Source organism: Anabrus simplex, chromosome 1, assembly GCF_040414725.1.
Source record: "Anabrus simplex isolate iqAnaSimp1 chromosome 1, ASM4041472v1, whole genome shotgun sequence".
Classification (NCBI taxonomy): domain Eukaryota; kingdom Metazoa; phylum Arthropoda; class Insecta; order Orthoptera; family Tettigoniidae; genus Anabrus; species Anabrus simplex.
Window position 1 is genome coordinate 963627248 of NC_090265.1, and position 19848 is coordinate 963647095.

General features: G+C 38.9%; 1 protein-coding gene across 3 annotated transcripts in view; it reads right to left on the bottom strand.

Annotated features, from left to right (window-relative positions):
• Positions 1–19848, bottom strand: part of glo (glorund) — a 159929-nt gene that overhangs the window by 107504 nt on the left and 32577 nt on the right. For all 3 annotated transcript variants that reach the window (XM_067136772.2, XM_067136774.2, XM_067136773.2), the window contains exons 2-4: positions 17718–17827; positions 17486–17644; positions 779–922 (exon numbers count right to left, since the gene is read on the bottom strand). In XM_067136772.2, coding sequence (XP_066992873.1) covers positions 779–922; positions 17486–17644; positions 17718–17814 — 400 coding nt within the window. In that variant the 5' untranslated portion in view covers positions 17815–17827. The remainder of the gene's footprint in view (positions 1–778; positions 923–17485; positions 17645–17717; positions 17828–19848) is intronic.

Here is a 19848-nt window from a genome sequence, read left to right on the forward strand (position 1 = left end):
ATCTGGACAAAGGGCAAGTTTTTACATCATTACATCAATAATAGATTTTTAAAATATAGTTTTGCCATTGAAATACTTCAATTCTAACAACAAGATGCCACCTTACTTCAGAAATCAGAGGAAAACCAGCATATTCACAGCATTTATTTAAAGATCTAAAAGTCAAAATTCACCCCATCTCCCACGAAATGTCCAAGTACCTGCCACATTTTAAGAAATGCATGGCAATACAAGTTTACTGCATATACTGTAAATTGCATAGGCAGTATAAACATACAGAGTTTTAACTGTTACACACAAAAAATTCAGAAAGCTATGATTCCATAGAAGAGAAACACACTTTCACACAAGAGATAACAAAGGTAAATGCAAAACTACAGTCTCTATGACTAACATATGTTATCATATGACATTAAGTTATAAAGAAACAGAGGGTTACAACATGGCACACATACTCAGGTAATTTTATGTCAGAAATCAATTAAAACATGGTTTACAAGTCTGATTTTGCAAAACCCAACACACACAAAAATAGATTTTCTGATAAAAATATAACATGTCAAATTCAAGAATCCATCAATAAAGCTGGTAATAGGAGGTATGTATATTTAACAATTTTTATATTAAAGAATATCAAGACCAGAAAGTCTGGCCCCTTCATACCTCAACGTGAACGAGGATGTGTATCAGAAATTATCTTCACTAATTCATAAATTAACCTCTCTTAAGTCATTGAATGAAAGATGTAATAAAACCATGTAATCAGATAAAACCATACCTGAAAAGAATTGTGCAATTTCCTCCTTTGAACATCCAAATGGAAGTCCCCGTAGTCTAACACAACCATCATCCATGGCATTTTCTAAATTCAAACCACTACGTTTCACTACCCACTCCATTTCCGATCTTTTAGCTTTAAAAACTGTGAACAAAAACCAAGGCATCAGATAATGTATGCAATAACAAATTTTTAAACAAGTACCAACAGTCAACAGCATTTCTAATATGCAGCAAAATGCCAAATAAATGAAGAGTTCAGGGGAAAAACAGGAAATGTCATTCAAAATGTAAAATTGAGATATCAGTGCAATCTGGTCTGTTGGCAACCTATTTCAGCCACAATTTAGTCAGGCCAAGAATGATGAAGGTTGTGCAAAAATGTTTCAAACACATATGCAGGCTATAAAGAAAGAATGTCTATGTGTCACAGGCTAAGAAGGGGGAAGAGTCAGGAATGAGATTTTTTTTTAGCTAGTGGCTTTACATCGCAACGACAGAGATAGGTCTTATGGCGACGATGGGAGAGGAAAGGCCTAGGAGTTGGAAGGAGACATTGGAGCGTACCAATTGAGAATTCTCCGCAGGTTGGAGCAATCGTTTTGTTAACATTGAAAGCGCATGAATGTTTTGATGTTTGTTAGTGTAGGTGATACATTTTTCATGGAGGTGTGATTTACTAGCAACTGCCAGTGTTCTCCCTAGGGCCCTAATGGGTGCACTACCCTGCCGTTTCCACAGCCTGGCTAACAACCTAGATATGTGTTTGTTACATAATATTCGTACAAATTTGAGCCACTGGATGCTCCACATTAAGATGAAAATACTGTAAAACTGTTTATTTAAATGATAAATCTTCATTATTAACAGCATACCTGCATCAGTTACATGGGAATTTAAATACCTAGCAGAGCAGCCGGGCATCTTAAAAACACGCTAGAACTATGGAGCAGATCTGCATTACAGAAACAGGTGGTCTCGAGCTCCAATGTCAGCTGTCCCGGGAATGGTTTTCTGTGGTTCCCATTTTCAATTCTATGCAAATGCCAGGAAAGTTCCTATTCATAGGGCGCATACAATTCCTTCCACTTCCTTACCCACCTTCACAATCGCTGATTTTCATCAGCTCCTCAACTGAGGTTGGCTCGAGGAAGGGCATCCGGCAGTAAAACACGTCGTATATATTAATCTTACTTCATCCCCGACACCGAATCAAGGAACTGGACTAAGGGTAGACACCCATCGGAAATTAAATGTTTAGATCGACTATCACGTGGTGTTGAGCTCAATCGGTGTCCGTATTAGCCTGGAATCTCATGCGAGCAACATTCCGCATGACATCACAAACGTGTATAGCACTCCACAGCAAGAGTACTAAGCCCCAGTGTTACACGATTATGAATGAGCAGTAGATTCATAATATTCTTTTGTGTTGTTTGTGATAATACTAATATAGCTCTGTTTACGTGTCTGATACTACTGTTAATGCCCTGAGGGGAATAAATCAAAATTTTATCTTCATTTTCGACATACAGTAGAACCTCGATTATATGTTCCCAGAAACTAAGTTTTCCCGAATTATTCCTTCAAATTACGTGGTCCTGCGAGCATCCTAATTAAATCACGTTGTAAAATCCTGCATTGCCCATTCCTCAAAGAAATTTCCCAGATCAACCATCCACAAATTTCAGTCCCATCAACGCTAAATCCTCGATCACGCGTTTTTCAAGAAAATGCATCTCACGAAAGGACGGCTATGGCATACTTACGAATCTTGGCGTTAACGTCTCGTCATTGCGGTAATTTGAGGAAGTACTGCACTGAAGCGATCGGCAGTGAACTTGCAAAAGAGACCCTCTTAAACCGCATTTGGATGGTAGTTTAGAAAATCCGTGGAAATCATATAGCAGAGAGGGGCCACAACAATTGGAAGGAGACAGAACGCATTTCGACAGCTCTACTTGAAGACTGAACGAATTTAGTCAAATGTTCATACTTGCAAAACATCTACATTATGTCCACGGTTAGATTTTTTTTTACTTTTTTCGAGTGTATCGCCAAACAGGTTTTTGGCATTTCCCTGTGGGCACTGTATACTCACTGGGCTTCCAGGCAGGAATCGAAACTGCTCCTTCTCAAGCAACACAAATTTACAGTAGTATTTTAATGTTATCGTACACGATTATGTTATAGAGACCAAAACAGATGTTGCACCTTACATAACGCCATGGGAGGTTTTGGGATTGCTTAATATAAGACTGGGAAGTTCACGTTTTTGTGTTAAAATGTTGTAAAAACCGCAGGCGTTTATTTTGTGCACGTTACATTTAAAGCTTTGTATCATTTTGCGCTCGTACCGACTTTTACAGCAAGCGCGCTTTCCAGCTGAGCTCAAGGTTGCAAATAATCGTAATTTCAGAAGCGTTAATGATATTTTTTCTCTTTCAAATTTGTGATTAGTGACTGGCAGAACTGAATTTAATGGATTAGAGAACTTGAAGATTGATACATTCGAACAACAATTCAAAACCCTGTTGAAACCATAATCTCGAGTTCAACATAACCTTGAAAAGCCGATGTAGGCCTAATTTACATGGTACAACATTTCGATAAACTGACTATGAACAGTATATCGGTGACCAAATTACAATGGAAGATAAAGAGGATTTTGTGATCATGTTGTGTGGTTTTGTATCTAATGTGCTTTATTTGATTAGATTAGAGAATTAAAAACTACTTGTGGTCGATTGTTGTTTGGCTTACAAGTACCTAATGTCATTTTGTTCCATATTGAAGATACAATAAGTAAACTCTTTCCAGATTAAAAATATTGTGTCCACCTATTCAATACAAATATATATTTTTAGTGATTAAACTCTACATGAATTCAACACACCAGTTAGGAACATGTTTCACCCTAGTTATGGGCATCTTCAGCCTATATTAAACTTAAGGTCAAGGATTAAAACTATAACATTGGAACTTATAGTAACCTAACTTAATCTAAATACAATTGTCTATGCTATTTACATAGTTTCCAATAGTTTAATATGTACAATATGCGCATTAACTTTGCCAGAATTTATGAACAATGAATTAACTTATATTATTGTGACTAGACTTCCAATTGTGGATTGGACTGATCAAGGTTGCGCGAGTTGGGGTTTCTTCAGCTGATATGGTCGCCTGAGTCGTAAGAATTTTAACAATACCGGAACCTTGGTTAAAGTCATTCATGTTAGGGTTTGAAACAGTTTGAATATTCCTAGAGAAAGAAGCATGGTTATGTTTTAAGACTAAAGCATGTTAAGTAGGATACATATTGTTGATTTCATTCATTGCTTATCGGATAAAAATATTTGGAAAATTCCGTAATTTTTGTTGACGCAGTGATAAATTCCAGTCAATACAATTTGAGAAACCCCAATTCACACCTTGATCAATCCAATCCACAACTGGAAGTCTAGACATAATATAAGTTAATTCATTGTTCATCAATTCTGGCAAAGTTAATGCACATATTGTACATATTAAACTATTGGAAACTATGTAAATAGCATAGACAATTGTATTTAGATTAAGTTAATTTACTATAAGTTCCAATGCTACAGTCTTAATCCTTGACCTTAAGTTTAATATAGGCTGAAGATGCCCGTAACTAGGGCGAAATATGTCCCTAACTGGTGTGTTGAATTCATGTAGAGTTTAATCATTAACCACTAAAAATATAGATTTGTATTGAACAGGTGGACACAATATTTTAAACCTTGAAAGAGTTTACTTGTTGTTTGGCTTGCCGTTACAGGCATTACATTTATAATACCAATATAAATGGTCCGTTATTGGACATTATAAATTTTCCAGCTAGCTCATTCTTGGTTGCCAGCGTTTCGCCCTCGTGTGCTAGGGTGGGCTCATCAGTTGGTACCTAGCACACCTACCAATACACTGGCTAGTGCATACCGTGGAGGCCACTGCGTAGGCTAACTGGAGCCACCGGCAGTGCCAATGCACTAAAAGACTTTGTCTCATCACCAAAAATTGATGCCTGCTTGGCCATCAGATGATATAGATGTTGATTCCCATAGGGAATCTGAAATATTTGTCCTGAATGAGCATCTGATGGCCAAGCAGGCATCAATTTTTAGTGATGAGACAAAGTCTCTTAGTGCATTGGCACTGCCGGTGGCTCCAGTTAGCCTACGCAGTGGCCTCCACGGTATGCACTAGCCAGCATATTGGTAGGTGTGCTAGGTACCAACTGATGAGCCCACCCTAGCACACGAGGGCGAAACGCTGGCAACCAAGAATGAGCTAGCTGGAAAATTTATAATGTCCAATAACGGACCATTTATATTGGTATTATAAATTTGCTCGTTCAGGACAAATATTTCAGATTCCCTATGGGAATCAACATCTATATCATCTGATGGCCAAGCAGGCATCAATTTTTAGTGATGAGACAAAGTCTCTTAGTGCATAGGCACTGCCGGTGGCTCCAGTTAGCCTACGCAGTGGCCTCCACGGTATGCACTAGCCAGCGTATTGGTAGGTGTGCTAGGTACCAACTGATGAGCCCACCCTAGCACACGAGGGCGAAACGCTGGCAACCAAGAATGAGCTAGCTGGAAAATTTATAATGTCCAATAACGGACCATTTATATTGGTATTATAAATTTGCTCATTCAGGACAAATATTTCAGATTCCCTATGGGAATCAACATCTATATCAGGCATTACATTTTTCGAAGAGCTTGTCTCCGGCTGATCAAAATTGTTGAACTGAAAGAAGTTTTTAGAGCAAAACTGAAGAAGTCTCCCCGGTAAAACCCTGAGGGCCTGGGTTCAATTACCGGCCAGGTCAGACATTTTTACCTCGATATGAGGGCTGGTTCTGGGTTCACTCATTCTACGATTATCCTCAATTGAGGAGGTCATGAATGGTAAAATGGCGGTCCCAGTCTAGAGAGCCCGGAATAATGGCCGAGAGGATTCTTCACACTGACCATGCGTCACCTCGAAATCTGACGGCCTTCGTACGAAGGGTGGTCGCTTGGTAGGTGGAAGGCCCATTGGGGCTGTAGTTTGGTTTGGTTTAGGGGTCCTTGTAAGATTATAAGTATAAATATTTCATTTTTGTGATATTTAGCCAAATTGTTGATGGTTTATTCGTTCCTGTGTTTTTTGTTTTCCCATGCTGTACTTTTTTCTCCGGGGTCCCTCCAAAAGCGGAGAAGCGAGCTTCCACTGTATTCCCTATATGGCTACTCATTCCTGTCCCCTGGTTGACAAAATTTTCTGGGAAGAAATCTGTGTTACAAAAGTTCCTATTGGTAAACAAGATGCAGTGTTTAGATGAAAACAGTAAATATGAGGTAGAGAAAAACAGGAAGACAAAACAAACTGGCCTCATGACAGATGTAAGAAAACAAAATTCACTGGATCTGACTACAATTGAAGACACAAAAACAGCCATTGTCCAAAAATTGAATTTTTCAGTACCGTAGAGTAAAAAAACTGTATCCAGTTTCTTCTTTCCATTAAATCATTGCATACTTAATTTTATATCTAACTATAGCATTGATTTACCTTCTCAGTACACTTTACATTCAATTTATAAATTGTATTAAATGTGAAAAACATAAAATTGAAATTAAATCACTGGACATTGGTAGTTTTTGGTGCAAAATCAAACATGAAAACAATGCTTTGCAGTCCAGTGATTTATTGTAGTGCTTCATCACCACTGCTATCATCACGATCAATGTCATAACACTTCAACATTTTCTACACTCACTTTGGCTTCAAGACTAATATAATATTCTCTGTTCTGAGGTTTTGTAAACAACGAAGCCAGTCTTCATATGTCCTGCAACTTCACTGATTTCAGTACTAGTGGTCCATGGTAGTTGGGTACAAGGTTCAGTGTTGTGGGGTAGGTTTGAGCATTGCGTACAACGTGTTACCATAGCCCATTGTAGGCGTAACGCACTAGAACATCTGATGTCTCTGCAGAAATTTTTATTTATTTATTTACTTGTTAATACATCCATAACAGGGTATATCCCCAATTACAATGGATGGTACAAAATACAATCAATATATAAATGTTACTTAAATGTACAAAATAATATGTAAGAATTAAAAAACCAAGATTGCCATAACTAAATTAAGAATAATTTAAACACATTTTCAATAAAACATACAAACCTGTAAAATATTAAAGTTAAAGATAAAACAAATAAACAGAGAAAAAAGATAAATATTCACAAGAATAGCAAATACACAAAGACATATACATTGGAAAAATAATAGTGGCATTACATACTGAACCCGAGTGATAGGGATCGTAATTTAATCATGATTTGATATCCGAAGTAGAATATGGTACGTGTATTGAAATGAAGAAAATTGGTTGACAATATTCAGACCTAGGTAATGTGGAAATAGGGGCTGCCTGCGGGACATACCATGAGGATTAAGCCTGTCACAATGGCTAGAGTGCTGTTCTCGGTAGGGGGCCTATTAATTTACCAACTAGAAGTACGGATGTACACAAATATGTTTTGTACAAGAGAAAGGCGAGCCAGGAAACAAGGGAAAGGTTGCAACATTAGCACTGCGAAGATACATTTGTGTCAGGCAGTAACTTTCCGTGATGTCACGTATTCTCGGAATTGGAGAATGGGAATGACCAGAGCCTCAGGGCATGTGTTGTCAAGTTGTTGAAAATGAAAATTTAAGTGAACCGCTTGCTCTAGTCCAATCACAAAATTCACTTGGCCAGCCAGGAGTACCATCTTGAAAGATATGAAATAAAGTGTCAACTATGTTCAAAAGTAATGACTACTCAATTATTGCAATTATATGAATCAAATTAAGGTACTTTTTAGATGGCATCCGTAGAATAATAAGTAATAACCTTCAAATTAAATAAATTGAAGACAATTTCCTGGAAACAGGGCATCTCAAATGCTATTGGCCAAAGGAAGACCACGCCGTGAGAGACGCTACGAAACCCACGAATTATCGTGGAGCGATATCTGTTAATATCTCTGAAATCTGCGATCGTTAGATCATATTAAATGATGAGTATGTTCCAGATGAGGGGATTAATTTGGTATTAATTATAACTTCCAGTTCAGACTGCGAGTGCCGATTTGAGAAATCCACCCCTCACTCTCCAAGCCATGACATCAGCTAATCCACCAGTAAGGTCCTCCATCAACATATACGAGTGGAAGGAAAACTCATTACCTCAGTTTACATTCCCTAACTCAGAGCTCGGGCGATATTGTGTTCCAGTCACCCGCGGGCCGAGTAAAGTTAGATCACGCCAGATCATGCTACGGTCTGAGCCTACGAGTTGTATAATGTGAATGTAATAGTAGCAAGGAGTGAAAAAAAGCTTTTTTTAAAGTAACAGTGAAAGTAGTTGTACTAAACTGTGTGACGGACAGTAAATGAAAATCTTACTGAATAACTGAGCCTGTATTGTAGGTAGCTTAAATAAAACCGCCGTAATAATGAACACATCAAGAGTGCGACTTGATATTAATTCGGACGTGCCGTGTCGGAGACCATGAAGCGCACTGGGCGATTTAATACACACTCGTTCATTTTGTGTCCAGTCCTTTGTGCGGGAAAAAGGACGAAGATAAAATAGTGTACACAGCTAAAATGGGGTCTATGGTACCGTAGTGTTATTATATGGTAAAATTTAATTTCAGTGTGTCAGTGTTAATATGTTATAATTATTAAATAAGTGTCATAATGGCGGAACAAAATATGAAGGTAATATGAAGCCAGCCATTATGGGAGCGTAAGGCGGAAAAGGGGCCAAATGGACCTCTCGCCCAGAAAGCCTGCCAAGGATTTGAACTACAGATGAGTACTGATATGTAAATTTATTTGGGAATGTTACCATGACTGGGAAGGGAAACAACTTCATTTTTGACTGGGTTACTAAATGTAACAAAATGGATCGCTTCCCGAGTCCATTCTAAATTTAGTATACACGGACGGGCATAAAAAAACTCACAACTATTAATATGAGGAAGGTTTTGCATGAAATCAAAAGAGATGCAGGTAACCTAGTTCCTCTGAGCCAAACGTTTGAATTTTCTCCTCAGTTCAAAAAACTATCAGCTTTACATAGGTGGACGTGCTTTTAAACTTTGTACCTGTTGATCTCATCTTCAGTTTTAGCCCAATCAATCAGCAGCTGCACTGAATTGCATGTTGAACACGTATCACTTCTCGGTAGGCCAAATGAAATATGAAATTTCTCTAAATACTTTTAGGTAAATGAGATACGACGCATTCAGTCAGAGTTTCACGAAGATACATTCTGTTAGGATTTCTTCTCCTAGAATGAGATTTCCTTACTTTAAAAGACTGGATGTGATTAATAATCAGGTCAATAACTGCTGGAGGAGTCTTTCTAAAATTGTTATCATGCCCTTCCTCGCTTATCCTTGGGTGAACATCCTGTATTAACCGGCGACTGTTGAATCCTTCGCACCCATCCACGCTTGATTCCAAAAATAGAGGCAAACGCCGTAGCACAAACAGGAATCTAATCGTCTGATGCTCGAACTTTACATTCTAACGCACTATTTTTTTCTTCTCTTGTAATTGCTAAATAACTTTCACTACTCAAACGGAACATTATCACTGAGTAAAGTCTGTTAACAGCTAGACTGTAATAAATTTTTAATATAAGAGTACAGGTACATTAAAATTAAGAGTATTGTATTACTGTAACTGCAATACTGTAAATATCCAAGCATCGGAATATGTTCCCGTGTTCTATTCAGAAATGTGTTGCAGTATTCAATTCATATCCATTTCCCTTGTGAATCTAATTCATGGAAGTGAAACTAAATTTGTGACAGGTTCCATTCTTCTCATGGAAACTGCAATCTACCCCATTCCCCCTTTCAGAAGTTGCTGGTGAAAGGTAGGTAGCTCTTGTCAATGAACACTTGCCTGCGTTTCTATTCTTGTTAGCCACTGACAGGCTTGACTGAAGACTGTTCTCCACTGTAAGCTAAATTTTGAATTCACTGTTGGTACACTTTCTGAGTTTGCATCCTGGATAACAAGTGTTTTGTTGTCTGTGCAATTGTAAATGTCGAGAAGAGGAAAAATTGCAACCTGCTTTACGTCGCACCGACAGACAGGTCTTATGGCGACAGCAATTTTGTTACTTTCATTGATCTGTCTCTGTCTTATCCTTGGCTTTGACAAAATGAAAGTGACTGAGGTATGAGCGATGCTAGTAATGCCATTCCTTACGCAGCCAGTCCCTGCTATGAATGGTGTGAAACTGTTGCTCACAGGGTCGGTTGGTGCATCCATTTCAGTGGGCTTGGCAGACTGATATGTAATAGCAACTTCTGGCTAGGTGAGGAAAGCAACGGGAAACTACCTCACTCCTCATTTCCCTAGTACGCCTCTTCAGTGATGCCTAGGCCATCTATGACAGCTCATGGCGGAACTGTTGAGGATCCAACCAGCCTTCGGGCTGATGACTAAACATACATACACACATACACACTTTCTGAGTTTGCATCCTGGATAACAAGTGTTTTGTTGTCTGTGCAATTGTATCAAATGAGGTGGGTAGGGTTTGAGGCTCTGGTCATGGGGGATTCCATCGTTAGACACGTGGGGAAAGTGTGTGGAGGAAAGGGAACCAGGGTAGAATGTTAGGTTGAGGCAGATGTTGAGGAAAGTAGAAGAGAGGGAGGAGGGGAAGGAGAAGGTGGTAGTGTTTCATGTTGGTACCAACAACGTAAGGCAAGCTGATATAAGTACCAACATAGTTGGAGATGTGTGGGATCTGGTAAATGCAGCACGGGTGAAGTTTAAGAAAGCGGAGATTGTTATTAGTGGAATACTGTGTAGGAGGGATACTGACTGGAGGGTGATTGGGGATTTAAATGAGACTATGGAGTGGGTATGTGGGAAACTGGGAGCGAGATTTCTAGATCCTAATGGGTGGGTAGGAGATAGGGATCTGCGCTCGGATGCCCTTCATTTAAACCGCAGTGGTACGTATAAGTTAGGAAATTTGTTTGGAAGGGTAATAGGGAGGTACATTCAGGGAAACGGGATGGCCTAGGGAGCGGTGATAAGGGAACAGGGAACTGGAAATCAAGTAGGGATGACATAAAATTGTTAGTGTTGAACTGTAGAAGTATTGTAAAGAAAGGAATAGAATTAAGTAATTTAATAGATATATATTTACCAGATATTGTAATAGGAGTTGAATCATGGCTGAGAAATGATATAATGGATGCAGAAATTTTCTCACGGCACTGGAGTGTGTATCGTAGAGATAGGATAGGAAAGGTGGGAGGGGGAGTTTTAATTCTGGTGAAAGAAGAATTTGTAAGCTACGAAAAAGTTAAAGATGAGACACATGAAATTCTAGGTGTAAGGCTGATTTCTAAAGATAACAGGCAACTTGATATATTTGGAGTGTACAGATCAGGAAAGGGTAGCACTGATGCGGATTCGGAATTATTTGATAGGATAGTCAGCTATGTGGGAAACGACATGGAAAGAAATGTGATTGTAGCGGGAGATCTGAATTTGCCAGATGTAAATTGGGAAGGAAATGCGAACGACAGGAAGCATGACCAACAAATGGCAAATAAGTTAATATGGGAAGGACAGCTGATTCAGAAAGTGATGGAACCAACCAGAGGGAAAAATATCCTGGATGTGGTGCTGATAAAACCAGATGAGCTCTATAGGGAAACTGAAGTAATAGATGGTATTAGTGATCATGAAGCTGTTTTTGTGGTAGTTAAAAATAAATGCGATAAAAAGAAAGGTCTTAAAAGTAGGACTGTTAGGCAGTACCATATGGCTGATAAAGCAGGTATGAGGCAGTTTCTAAAAAGTAACTATGATCGGTGGAAAACGGTAAATAAAAATGTAAACAGACTCTGGGATGGGTTTAAAGAAATTGTTGAGGAATGCGAAAACAGGTTTGTACCTTTAAGGGTGGTAAGGAATGGTAAAGACCCACCTTATTATAATAGAGAAATAAAGAGACTAAGAAGGAGGTGCAGACTGGAAAGAAATAGAGTTAGAAATGGCTGTGGAAGTAAGGAGAAATTGAAGGAACTTACTAGAAAATTGAATCTAGCAAAGAAGGCAGCTAAGGATAACATGATGGCAAGCATAATTGGCAGTCATACAAATTTTAGTGAAAAATGGAAGGGTATGTATAGGTATTTTAAGGCAGAAACAGGTTCCAAGAAGGACATTCCAGGAATAATTAATGAACAAGGGGAGTGTGTATGTGAGGATCTTCAAAAGGCGGAAGTATTCAGTCAGCAGTATCTAAAGATTGTTGGTTACAAGGATAATGTCGAGATAGAGGAAGAGACTAAGGCCAAAGAAGTAATAAAATTTACATATGATAACAATGACATTTACAATAAGATACAAAAGTTGAAAACTAGAAAAGCGGCTGGAATTGATCAGATTTCTGGGGATATACTAAAGACAATGAGTTGGAATATAGTACCATATCTGAAGTACTTATTTGATTATTGTTTGGTCGAAGGAGCTATACCAGATGAATGGAGAGTTGCTATAGTAGCCCCTGTGTATAAAGGAAAGGGTGATAGACATAAAGCTGAAAATTACAGGCCAGTAAGTTTGACATGCATTGTATGTAAGCTTTGGGAAGGCATTCTTTCTGATTATATTAGACATGTTTGTGAAATTAATAACTGGTTCGATAGAAGGCAATTCGGTTTTAGGAAAGGTTATTCCACTGAAGCTCAACTTGTAGGATTCCAGCAAGATATAGCAGATATCTTGGATTCTGGAGGTCAAATGGACTGTATCGCGATTGACATGTCTAAAGCATTTGATAGGGTGGATCATGGGAGACTACTGGCAAAAATGAGTGCAATTGGACTAGACAAAAGAGTGACTGAATGGGTTGCTATATTTCTAGAAAATAGATCTCAGAGAGTTAGAGTAGGTGAAGCTTTGTCTGACCCTGTAATAGTTGAGAGGGGAGTTCCTCAGGGCAGTGTTATCGGACCTTTATGTTTTCTTATATATATAAATGATATGAGTAAAGGAGTGGAATCAGAGGTAAGGCTTTTTGCGGATGATGTTATTCTCTATAGTGATAAATAAGTTACAAGATTTTGAGCAACTGCAACGTGACCTCGAAAATGTTGTGAGATGGACAGCAGACAATGGTATGTTGATAAACGGGCCTAAAAGTCAGGTTGTGAGTTTCACAAATAGGAAAAGTCCTCTCAGTTTTAATTACTGCATTGATGGGGTGAAAGTTCCTTTTGGGGATCATTGTAAGTATCTAGGTGTTAATATAAGGAAAGATCTTCACTAGGGTAATCACATAAATGGGATTGTAAATAAAGGGTACCGATCTCTGCACATGGTTATGAGGGTGTTCAGGGGTTGTAGTAAGGATGTAAAGAAGAGTGCATATAAGTCTCTGGTAAGACCCCAACTAGAGTATGGTTCCAGTGTATGGGACCCTCACCAGGATTACCTGATTCAAGAACTGGAAAAAATCCAAAGAAAAGCAGCTCGATTTGTTCTGAGTGATTTCCGACAAAAGAGTAGCGTTACAAAAATGTTGCAATGTTTGGGTTGGGAAGAATTGAGAGAAAGAAGAAGAGCTGCTCGACTAAGTGGTATGTTCCGAGCTGTCAGCGGAGAGATGGCGTGGAATGACATTAGTAGACGAATAGGTTTGAATGGCGTTTATAAAAGTAGGAAAGATCACAATATGAAGATAAAGTTGGAATTCAAGAGGACAAACTGGGGCAAATATTCATTTATAGGAAGGGGAGTTAGGGATTGGAATAACTTACCAAGGGAGATGTTCAATAAATTTCCAATTTCTTTGAAATCATTTCGGAAAGGGCTAGGAAAGCAACAGATAGGGAATCTGCCACCTGGGCGACTGCCCTAAATGCAGATCAGTATTGATTGATTGAAATGTCGAGAAGAGGAAAAATTGCAACCTGCTTTACGTCGCACCGACACAGACAGGTCTTACGGCGACATTGGGACAGGAAGGAGCTAGGAGTGGGAAGGAAGCGGCCGTGGCCTTAATTAGGTACAGCCCCAGCATTTGCCTGGTGTGAAAATGGGAAACCACGGAAAACTGTCTTCAGGGCTGCCGACAGTGAGGTTCAAACCCACTATCTCCCGAATACTGGCCGCAATTAAGCGACTGCAGCTATCGAGCTCGGTAGGGGAAAAATTAAGGACAATGGAAATTAAATTGGATGCCTTACACAGACTGGACAAAGGGGGAAGTGTTAGTAAAATTGCCGTAGATTTACTACAATAAGGTGGGAAAGAAAGAGGTCCGAGAGAGTCTTGGTGCGTGAAGAATCTGTACTGATACGTATAAATTAAATGTGAAGTGTGAAAGGTGATGAATAAAAAAAAACTGAGGCACTTTTTTTGTGGTTTACACAGCAAGGGATAAAGGAACACTCATTTCAGGAACTTGTTCTGCAAGTCCTAAAATTTACGAAGAATTTCTATGCACAATCGTCAAAATTACAGGATACTCCATGGCCAAGAAAATCAAAAGAGCAGCCTGGATTTACTGCTTGTGTTGGCTGGCTCAACTTTGTTCAACAAAGTCCTGAATCAGCAGTCTTGAATGATATTTGATCAATGTTTCCTTGTGGATATTCTTTGATAATGTTTTAATTCCATACGGAACAAAAATGAAATTAATTTTAGGTGGAAGAAGCTCTACGGCGGGTCTATCTAAGGATCAAATTTACAACTTTGATGAGTCTGGTCTGAATTTTTGAATGCTGCCTTTGAAAATGCTGCATCCAGTGAAGAAAAACTGGCCAGTGGCTGTTAAAGAAGGAGTGAATTACATTCTTGCAGCACTCATTGGCAAACTGAAAAATCCACAGGTGTTTAAAAAAGTTAAAAAGTCCACTAATGGGACTGTCACCTACAATCTGCCTGTTTGACAAAGGAATGTTAAAGGCATGAATGAAGCCATTTTTAACCCATTCGCCTCACATTTAAATACCATAGGAGTTCACTGAGAAATCACATTTAAATACCGCTCAGCGGCCGTCGACATCACACTATTATTTAGAAAATTATACAAAACCAACCAGTAAATATTCCTTTCTGAAAATTTGCATGCATGATAAAGAAGTAATAAACTTACCAATGCCGCTATTTTAGTACGTCTGCTGGGTGTGGTACACCTCAAAACATTCTTCTAAGTGAAGAGCTACGCCACACTTTTTGCACTGCCAGCAACTTTCGCTTCTTTTACCCCGGCTATAGCACACAACGCACCTTCTTGTGACTTTTGATTTCTTCTCTGTAGGGGGAGTACGCATGGGAAAGTGGGCCCATGATTTAGCTTGTAATCTGGTTGGGGTGGTGCTCGCTGAAGGTCGACCTCGAACCGAGTACTCCGGCAACTGAACAGTCTCTAGTAGCTGCTGTGCAATGCTAGTTCGGAAGTCCGTGTAGCTCGTCTTTCTGTTAGCAGCGATCTTGTGATACACAGTGAAGGAATTGAAAATACACATCTAGGAGGTAAAAGAATATTTTCCTATATCCTTTCACTGTGTCGCATGATGGGGAACAGCTGTAACCTGATCCTGAAGGTCAACACCACCCATCCCCTTATGGTATTCAAGGCCACACTTGGGCTTTATCACTTCTTCCCTTGGTGTTTGTGTCCCTGTCATGTCAGCTGATTTGTGTTTAGTGGTGAGAAAGCAAACATCCTTGTTATCTTTCCACTTCACACACAACATACTGCTGGCAGCCCACGTCTCATACTCTCCACGTTTTAGTTTCTTCTTACTGATATCGCGAGGCATGTCTTTTCGGCTCTGTCTAACAGTTCCAATTACATTCATCTGCTTGTCGTGTAGCCTTTTGAATAAACCTGGGGAAAAATACCAGTTATCTAGAAACAATGTATGTCTTCGGCCTAACAAGGGTTCACACATGTTGAGCACGTTTGTACTCGCTGCCAGACTTGGATCCCTTACATCATCACCTACATAAATTTTGAAAGACAGACAGTAGCCAGAACTTGATTCACAAATTTTGTAAATTTTTATTCCAAACCTAGAACGTTTAGACCTATTACACTGGACATATGAAAGGCGGCCTCTGAATTTCATTAGACTCATCTAGAGCAATGTCTTGTGATGGTAAATATAATTCTGACAATTTGGAGCAGAAATGTTGTATTATAGGCCTAATCTTTCTTAGTTTGTCACCACCACTGACTTGTTCGTCAACAAAATGTAAAAATCGTGAAATTATAATAAATCTTCCCCTGCTCATGGTTTCACGAAAAATAGGAGTGTTTATACACCTGTTTTTACTCCAGTATAACTATTCTTGACTTTCGCACTTGTGACATTAGTATAACTAACGCAAAATATGCCCTAATTTCGTAGGGTGTAGTCTCAAACCATTTGTCATCGTCTTTCAACTTTTTTCTGTCAGGATTGCTCAACTGTTTTGCTGCATATGAATTTGTCTTGACAGATATACTGTCAAACAACGGGTTCATGTATTCACAAAAAACAGTTCAGATAGTGGCTGTCTATCAAACTTTTTCAATAAATTTTCACTAACTCCACTGTATTCACTAAACTTATATACAACAGGTTTATTGTCACTTTTTGTCCAGTTCCAGTCAGTCAAGTTAGTCTGTGCCGAGGTACGAGCTCGTTTCGAAAGACTCGGCACACCGTCATTTGCTTCACTTTCCGTGTCATCAGAACTATTATACGCATCGCTAGCACTCGAACTAAGGACTTCAGGGTCTATTTCGTCGTCACAAACATCACTGCCTTCAATATCACTCTCTAAAACACTATTAGCTTTCGTATTCCTTCTTCATCAACACCAGCATATCTGCTTGACGCCATGATGGCTACTGACAAGAGCGAAATTATGTGAAAAAAGATTCTCTTATCTCTTGTTCCGGAAGTGTGTGAGAACCTGGGGAAAGGGAAAAAACCAAAGCCACATGTGTAAACTTTAACTCAGAATGCATACAAGTGGCGTCTGTGGGTTATTGACTGAACTATATGGATTGATGTACAGCTATGCATCGCCGCGAGCAGAGTTCGTCATTTGATTCATATGCCACGATAACTATGACGAGCTAGGGTCGTCAAATGATGCGATTGGGTAAAGGACTGGTTTTATAAGGAGTTTGTTCCTTTGGTAGAAAAGTTTCTAAAATCTAAAAACCTGCCAAGGGTAGCACTTCTGATTCTTGACAATGCCTGATACCATCCTGAAGCGGAACAGTTATTACCAGATGAAGATATAGAAAGCAATCTTTCTACCTCCTAACATGACAGTGTCAACCAATGGACCAGGACATTTTGGAAGCATTCTTAGGAGGAGGAGAAAGGAAAGACAGCCAAGCATCAATTTTTTTCCTTCAAACTAGCTATTTCTTCAGTTTTGTAAGTTTCCTTTGTAATTTAATAATTACGTTGTACTTTCCTTTGTCATGTATTGTCCTAAAACTTAACAGTAAAATATGAGTTTGTGAATAATCCTCCCCCCCCCCCCACTCAACTTTTCAAGAACTAGTAACCCTCTCAGACAACATTAAACAAGAGTATGAGAGACACTGCTGAATATACCAACAAAAATGTATTACCTTCAATATATCTATGTCCCATGTGATCCCTATCTTTCTTGCAAGCACGTTCTATGTCCTCGTCAGTTTCCATTTCAACATACGCCTCACCACTGGGACGGCCTTCCCGTGACATTGTCATGTGAATGCCAAGCTTCCCATCCTTAATGCTGCAATCACCTGAAATAAACGACACATTAATATTATTCATTATTTGTAGACTTCTCGGCAATGTCTGAACAATGATACTTACTAAAAAATTTACGTATCTCGTCAACAGTTGTCGACCACGGCAGCCCCCGAAGCTTCACCACATAGCTCTCATCATCATGATCGCCAGATCCAGACATGATTTTATGGTTTCTGGAAAAAATAATGTGTCTGTTAGAGTTCAAGACAATACAGCAGTAAGGGTTGATAGGGACAAATGTTTTAAGAGCAAACCAACTGGTTTAAGGGCCATCTCGAAGCAAAATATTAATGTTCTGAATGTAAAAAACATGTATAAGCCAGTTTGTCAAGCTCTGATTTTCAATGGAGCACTCTTGCTGGGATCTTTAGTGTGATCGAAGTAGCATGAGAAGCTAGCATCAAGAGCTCACTTCTAGCTGGCCAATAGGCTGGCGAGTTCTGCTCTTTAAATCTATTGTCAAATGGTCTCCACGTCTGTTAAAAGCAAATGAAAGTGGGAAATATTTCACAACAGTTCAGTCCTTAGTGTAGCTTCCCATCCATCGTACATGGAGGCTGTACTTCCCATCCATCGTAAATGGAGGCTGTACATGAGGTAACAGAAACTAAATTGTGTAGAGTATAACTGTACGACAAACACATTTCTTATTTCGCATCAATTATGAAAACCATTATTTCAGAATTGTAGTCGCTCTTTGTACCTTTCATGCTGATTGACCTAAGCATTACCAAAAGAGCAATAAACAACTTACAACTTATCAACATGACTCAAGGCTGGTTCAACCATCTGCTGGTAAAGTGGCTGGCAGCTGCCCAGGAGGTAAACTACCTGGAGGTGTAAATCGGCTGGTACTTTGACTTGCGTCCAACCACCTCCGTGCAAGCGCTAGGTAGCTACCCGGAGCTAGACACCAAAATACGAAGTTGGCTAGACTGATTTTCAGCGACTTCTCGCTTTCGAGTGTGGTGCTGTCTATCGTTAGATGCATGAAACTCATTTCGATTGTCTTATTTCCCTGTGCTTGCGTTTGCTGATTATCACCAAACAGCCTAATAAGGGGAGTCTTAAGAGTTATGGACAACGATTTATGTCAAGCTTTCGTGATTTTAATCTATGATCTTCAATATCAATACCTAATTGGGATTAAAATCGTCAAGATTACATTTTCTTACGCCCGTTATAACCTGTCATGTAAGGCAGCGTTTTCGAAAAGTATTCTCGTAGTAGATTGATCAAGTCGCTTGCTCCGTAATAGACGGTACGCAGGTTTTCATCGTATTTCTAATTTACATTTTAAAATGTATTTTCGTTCCCTGCCGTTGTTCTTAACTTTCTTTTACGCGCTTCCATATACGTAGGCCTATATACACACACATCTTCTTTACGGACTGATTGCCTTTGAGCATTCTATCTGCAGGCTTCTGTGAATTGATTAAGTATCTCCACGATGGTCTATTTGCAACTAGTTCTGTGACCTCGTTTAATTCCACATGCTTCCAAATATTGATAAAGCATTTCATTCTAATGTTTAACTTTATGAAGATAAAGTTGGAAGGTACTGTAAATGTAAAGAACTAATCGGGATAAATATACATTCATAGGAAGAGGAATTGGGGAATGGAATAGTTTCCAATTTCTTCGAAATAATTTACATGAAGACTATGTAAACAACTAATAGGGAATCTGCTACCTGGGCGACAGTCCTATGTGCTATTAATCATAACACCACTTTCTATAAGTACCGTAGCATACATATAAAGCAATTTCCTAGTAGACATAATATTGTGATTAAATATTTCAATGCAATATGTTATTAACAAAAGAACATATGAAAAGAGGCATACAGATTAACACAACGCTAATAATGGAAATAAAAAAGATTCGTCATAAAGACTCGAACCTACATACCTAGTATTACGACGTGAACGTGTTAGCCATTACGCTACGAGAACACTTAAACAGTTAGGATACATACATTAAGTTACACATTGTGTCTGAAAACTGAAAAAGTAGAAAATTAAAACCCATTTGAAATTATTTCCAAATAGATTTTGATTTTATATCCTTTTAAAGTTTCTTTACGAAAGTTTGACTTACAAAATGTGTTCCCTACTAAGCTACAGATGCGAGAGGCTGGTGCGACCGTTGCAGCACAAGGGAAGCATTAATGTTCAAGATCCTGCAATACAAT